The sequence below is a fragment of the Trichoderma evansii genome (assembly GCF_050947405.1).
Source record: "Trichoderma evansii strain SZMC 28006 chromosome Unknown GGI43scaffold_17, whole genome shotgun sequence".
Classification (NCBI taxonomy): domain Eukaryota; kingdom Fungi; phylum Ascomycota; class Sordariomycetes; order Hypocreales; family Hypocreaceae; genus Trichoderma; species Trichoderma evansii.
Genome location: NW_028145189.1, coordinates 677,957 through 684,171, shown reverse-complemented (window position 1 = coordinate 684,171; position 6,215 = coordinate 677,957). Strand labels below are relative to the sequence as shown.

The 6,215-nt window shown below is 50.8% G+C and overlaps 1 protein-coding gene across 1 annotated transcript; it reads left to right on the top strand.

Moving 5' to 3' along the window:
• The first annotated feature begins 5,315 nt into the window (after positions 1-5,315).
• On the top strand, positions 5,316-6,139 carry GGI43DRAFT_122137 (uncharacterized protein). Its single transcript, XM_083199050.1, has one exon. The coding sequence runs from the start codon at positions 5,494-5,496 to the stop codon at positions 5,932-5,934; it is 441 nt and encodes a 146-aa protein (XP_083058422.1). The 5' UTR covers positions 5,316-5,493; the 3' UTR covers positions 5,935-6,139.
• Positions 6,140-6,215: the final 76 nt, after the last annotated feature.

Here is a 6,215-nt window from a genome sequence, read left to right as displayed (position 1 = left end):
ACCCAGCTTTAGTAGCAACAGCGGCCTCGAAGACGCGCTCGGGCCAAAGATCCCAGAAGGTGAACCGTCTCATGTCCAGAGACGGTAATACCTGCTACTGATCAGTGACAAATGACAGACCCAGAAACCTGGGCTCGGGAAGAGGCGCACTAGCGTTCGCTCAGGGCCCCTGTCTAGCGTGCCGGCGCAGCGGTGCTGGTAATGGCAGCGTGACACGGCCAAGCTAGATTGTAAATGACAGTAGTCCTGCCAGTACTATCCAGGAATCCGGAGCTCCCGTCCAGGGAGGGAATGCAGGATTGGGGTACATGCAACAATTGCGGGTAATGAGGAGGTGCTATATTCGTAGAATTTCCTGCTGGCATCATACAAAGTATGTGCTCCATTCGTTACGGATGTGAAAGTGGTGTTAGCATTACCGAGCACGTGGTATTCAACGTTACTCTAATCCTGCTGACGGTTCAAGTAAGCAAGCTATGGATCTTCTAAGCCTTGTGGCTCCAATGCAAAGATCCCACGGTGCTCTGTTTCCGGAATGGTAAGCACTATGTATGCCTTATCTAAATGTCGAAAGAGGCATATGGCGGGAATATGAACGCATAAAGAAAATTCTGCCCGTGGGGGTGCAGAATCCATAAGGAGTAATCAATCTGCAAAGGGATTCTAGCCACGACCTTGCCGCATGAGAGATGACCTCTACGTCACGGCGATACCAACGATGAAGCCAGACCTCCGGCGACCTAATCTATAGCTAGCTGTTTAGCGTAAGACACGTTGGGTTTACTGTCTTCATCTTTCGCCGAGCATGCGGCCCAGTGAACAAGGGGTATCGGCGAGCAGCTGTGCTAGGAGTAAGAGCGGCTAGCCGAGGGACATACCTAATAATAATATTCCCCACAAGCAGTGTTCTAGAAAACTCGAGGGCGTCGTGGCTGACTTTATTGACACTTTTCCCGCACAGCCGCTCTAGGCGAAAGCGTACAGCATAAAGGGCGTAACAGTGATGAAAGAACTTGTAGAGACACAGAGCTCAAACTTGCGCCGCTAAGATGGATTCGGGATACTCATACCTGCTCTTAATCTCGAAAACCTTGTAAACCTTGTAGCGTGGTTTTGTAATCTGTCCTCAAATGTTCTGATCAGTGGGTGTCACGTATCGAAACGTCGTCGAAAAAGGGAAGAATGTGCGAAGCTATCACACTTGGCCTGGCCACATTTGCTGCCAAAGTAATAGTGTAAGGGGTTTCATACTGCCTAGAGACGCCACATCTCGGTATGGGCAAACGTATTACTAACCAGCGTTGTTGACTTCTAAATCGCCCCTTTTGAGTGCACATGCGCCGCCGTCGGATGAAGACCGCGTTACAGGGCTGACGTCCTCGTGGTTTCGGGAGGTGTGGGCCCAATTAGCAGCGCCCGACGAGGCGTACCGCTCTCTAGGTCTCAGATCTACATCCGCTTAGAATGTGGATAGAAGGCGGAGTCCTTTTAGAGCGAAGAGCAGGTGATGCTGTTTCGAACGATAGCCCGGAAATGCTATCCGTATAAAAAAGGCGAGAGGATCATCTCCCATGACAGGAATCACATGATGATATCCTAGTGCGGGTAAGAGGAAAGAGGAAGAGAATAGCCTGAAATGTCGATCTTTATTAGCTAAAGCCTGAAAGACTGGTTTCATCCGATACCTAGAAGCTTCGTACGCCGTTGCGCTGTTTATAAAACAGCGACAAGGCCCTTGCCCTGTCAGCCGATAGCCGGGCTACATAGTAAGCTGGGCCGGTGATACGCAGTAGAAACCCCGCTCATCTAAGCTTTTATTAAGCGCGAAATAGCTTGAGCCAGCCGGATTTAAGTGCTTCAAAGGCTGGATCGCCGACCTATATGTCGCTTCCAGGAACAACGCATGATGACCCTTACGGCCGATGCTGGTTGATGTGTACGTATTGACAGAGCATTTTCAGAAAATAGGAGTCGGGTACTTGTTATGCGGGGGATTGATAAGCAAGCTCATCTATGAGCGTCGATGTCTGGTATATCCAGGATATGACCATATTAGTGGGCTGATGCCGCCTCGCAAAAGGTTCATACGAAGTAGAACATATCTAGTAGACTGTACTCCGTACAAAGGAGCACATAGCCCAGGAGATTGAGAGCCCGAGGGCGCGAGGTCCATACAACAGTAGCGACGATGTCACTCTTCTCTGCTGCGCTCATTTCCCCTTTACTCCCCGTGCATAGGTCGCTGCAGTATTGGACCAAGTCAACTAAGTCCAAAACACTTTGGTTACCTGTTTTAACGAATCGCACCATTGCATTCATATGTGAAATCTGAACGCTTGATGCTTGCATTGCCTGCAACGATCCTGGTGCCAGGCTAGGAGCTTTAGAGAGATGAATGCAAGGTTAATCGATGTAGCCTTGTAGCCTTTAAGCAGGTGGCCAATGCTGCAACCAATCGCTTCGAATAGCCAGCCGCTTATGCCTGCGATCCAACGCTTGGTGCTACCGGGATGACTTCCGGCCATCCGCCAAACAAGTCTGGCCCTGCGACGAGTGGAAGGCTTGTTATGGATTCGCTAGTCAATGGCTCTTTTGTTATCTTGCCGTGGCGAGTTTTTGGATCATCCGTTGGAGAAGGCGACATGTCGCTTGCCCGACGTGGCATGGCCCTCAGGGCAGGAAAGTTGGACTGTATATATGGCTGTAATGTAATGATTCGCTCGGATGTGGCACCCAAAATACAAGTCGATCGCACATTTCGCGTAGGCAGGGGTATACAACACGTAAGACTCCCAGGGAAAGACGAATCAGTAGAGTAGTCACATATCGACCGCACTAATACTTGCTTGAATATTATGCATGTAAGTACAGTAAGCCGTGCTTGAGCTCTGGATAGCCAGAGCCGTATGGATAGAGGGCTAGATTGCACCCATGGAGCAACGAGATGGGCGGGGTTGATAAAAGGGCCAATAGTAGCTCAGGCACTGCCAATGAAGCCGATATTGCATGCATGTGCTGGCTGCGAAACGTGCTCGATCCATCGAGGAAACAAGAGACCAACACGGCGTGCGCCTTCCTATAATGCAGAATTCCGAGTCATTTGAAGCCCAAAAATAGACCAAAGACGATTTGAATAATGCAACGTAGCGCAGGCTGATCATCGAGGCCAAGAAGTTGACGTGGTGCTAAGAGGATGAATAGTGGCAGTGGCTACTTTTTTGAGAACTCGCTATTAGTCGTTAGACCAACGGCGGCTCGAATCGTAGATCGCGGCTGGTTGGCAGCCACTGGAGGCCGCATGTCCACGCATCAACGCGATCCAGTTGAGGTCTTGTTTGCCGCACCCCGTACTGTATGCGCAGTGGAGAGCCAAGGAAGGGCCAACGTTTCGCCTACACTGTTGTTAGTCTGAAGACGCAATCATCGATATGTACCAGAAGTGCTGCTTGCCGCTGCTGCCATCTAAGTAGGTAGTAACTGCATTCTGCATATCAATCGCCCTTTGGAGCGCTGGGGATCCCTAGTGTGGCCAATGGCAGTGCAGACTGACAGGGGCGTCGGAATGTTTGTCAACGGTGCATGCTGTGCGGGGGGGAGCCTGAAGGATGGCTAGACGGGTAGATGGTTGATTGGCAGTGGAGATGATTGGATATGATGCTGGAAGACGGCGGCCAAGGCGAAGTTTGGCGAGATACTCGATGCTTATGGGGGGAAAGGGTGCGTGTATCAAAGAATGCGAATGCGATTATGCCGAGGGTGAGCATGAACATGAGCATGAGAATGACAAAAGAAGAGTGGCTGACGACAACAAAGCATAGAAGTAGAGAGAAGAGGAGGAGAGTTTGAGAGGATTAGAAGAAGAACAGCTGGAGGGAGAAGAGAGGCTGTAGGGAGAAGGAGCAGGTGGCTCTGAAAAAGTGAAGGAAGGAGCCCAACAACAGGTTAGCTGGTGTAGCTGTTTCCTGCTATTTTACTTTTACAGCGCAAATAATTCCTCAATTGTTTTCCCCTTATTCTCTCATATCTTTTCTTCTTTCCCAAGTAGGAATCCTCAATTATACAGCCTATTTCACGACTTTGTTTCCCCTTTTTCTTTCCTTTTTGCTTTGCTTTTTTCTGGTGGTGGGAACTTTGGTGGCGAACCAAACTATTGCTGTTTCTAGAAGTAGCAAAAGAAGGGAGCAGCCGTACGGAGTAAAATGGGGCCCTAGCGGCAGCTCGCCGACACACTCCGATGCGGAAACAGAACAGCGAGCCCCCTGTCTCTCTCGCAAGATTTGCTGGCAGAAAGCAATACAAAAATACAAATATGAACCCTTGAACATGCAATAGTCCGAATATCAATATCAGCATCACATGGCGCGCGACAAATACAGGCGATTCAAAGCCGTCCGCCTTACCTCCCTACAAGTACTTAGCCTCGGACGCAGGCTTATACCCGCCCTCCTAATGTACCTATAGCATCAAATGTTTCGAATCGCACTACTGCTAGGTACCTACCTCATATAAAGTAGGAGTGGTGCTCATCGTGCCGAGTATTACAATAGCACTAGAAACCTCGCTCGCATAGCCCTCTATTTCCCCGGTGTCTGCCCGGGATTGCGGGACGAGATACGAGAACCCGGATGGCTATGTCTCTGTTTCTGCTCGTTTCTTTTTTTCCCTCTCTTGCTCGTTACTCGTTTGGCGAGTAAGCGAGTCCTGGTCATCAAACAGTTGATCTCACTTTCAAGCCTGCCTCGTACTGCAGGTACTTAGCACCACCATTACCACTTAGTACCTAGGTACTTTTACTACTTCGTACCTTTGTAAGCATATACTGGTGTCGTAGGTGGTGTGCATGGTAAGGGCGGATCAGGCAATTCTCAGCAAGCCATGGGGTGGGCTAAAAGCCAGAACGCTTCCCACTTTCTTGATATCCGTATTGAGGGAGGGGAAATCCCACGGTCTGAGACAGTACCCTGAGACGATACCGTGGCAGAAACCCAGGCAGCCGGCAAATCAGTATAGACAACATGATCGCATCTCCCCGGCTTGGCTTCGGGTGCGGGCTGCTGGCAGCAGTGCAGACCGGCCCAGACCAGGCTTGGCCGATCCATTTGCTGGCATGCCAGTCGTTTCGCTCGCAGCAAGGTGATAACTTACTCGTAGCAAATCATGCGTATATACGGAGGACGCAATAATAGCCTATAGCGAGGCTGGGCATTTCCAGGAACGTACTGGTCCCGCTGCGAGTTCTGCCCAAAACGACCTCGTCTGCATGTACCGCTAGCACCGCGGATGTGCTAGCCACAGTAGGGAGCTGCACAAGCTACAAACGAGCTGATTGAGAAAACAACACTGCCAGCGTCCTTCGGTCGCAATAGGCTCTGGGCTGCATATCGGTGAGCGGCCTGCATCGAGCTTCTGCAGGCCGTGCCGCAAGCTCCGTGGGGTCCAAGTCGAGATCTTCCGAGGCCTGTGATAGGTAAACAGCGCTGCAGCGTGTACTTTATGTCGCCAGGTTGGCCCCGAGGTACGACAGGGAGTACATGTACATCGGTTAAGAAGCGCACGCGATGCGCGCTTATTGGTCAATGCCACTCGAAATTACTGCGTTTGGCCATCCGCTACCCTAGCGGGCGTGTACCTCTCATTTTCCGTACCTGGGCCCAATGCAAGCCACCAAAAATGCTCACAGATACCTATGCAGCGGCTACGACAGCTCTGCCCCGGAGGATGAGAATAAGACGGCCACGTAGTTTTCTTCGCTTCATGCCTGGAAGCCAGTTCATAGACCAGACTTGTTGCAGCCGCACAGAGCATGCAATGCGTTGGAAACCAGTGCATTTGGTGCCCGGCTGCTACCACACAAGTTCGAGTACACATGTACCTCGTACCAAAGTAAGGAAAAGCTCCAAATGTGACGCGCATGCATGGGAGCAGCTAATGTAGGTATGAGGAGTCTTGTTTTTTAAATGGCCGCAGGAAGATCATCAGCCCATCAAGTCGTTTTAGTGTCCTTTCTCTGCCCAGCACCATGAATATGGCGTTTGGCACAGCATCACCAGCTTCGGGCGCATTCGCAAAACACACCGCTTCCATGGCAGACTGACTCGATCCAGGCTGATTCAGCAGTCAGTTTGGCTGCTTCATCTTCCTCCGTGTTTTCGGTCTTGTTCCAAGGGTTTGCCGTCAGTCTCCATCGGCCTCCAGCGTCGGCTGCAAAGGGCGCT

Bases quoted from the DNA above. Each gene is read 5' to 3' on its own strand.
- GGI43DRAFT_122137 (XM_083199050.1), top strand. From the start codon at position 5,494: ATGTCGCCAGGTTGGCCCCGAGGTACGACAGGGAGTACATGTACATCG.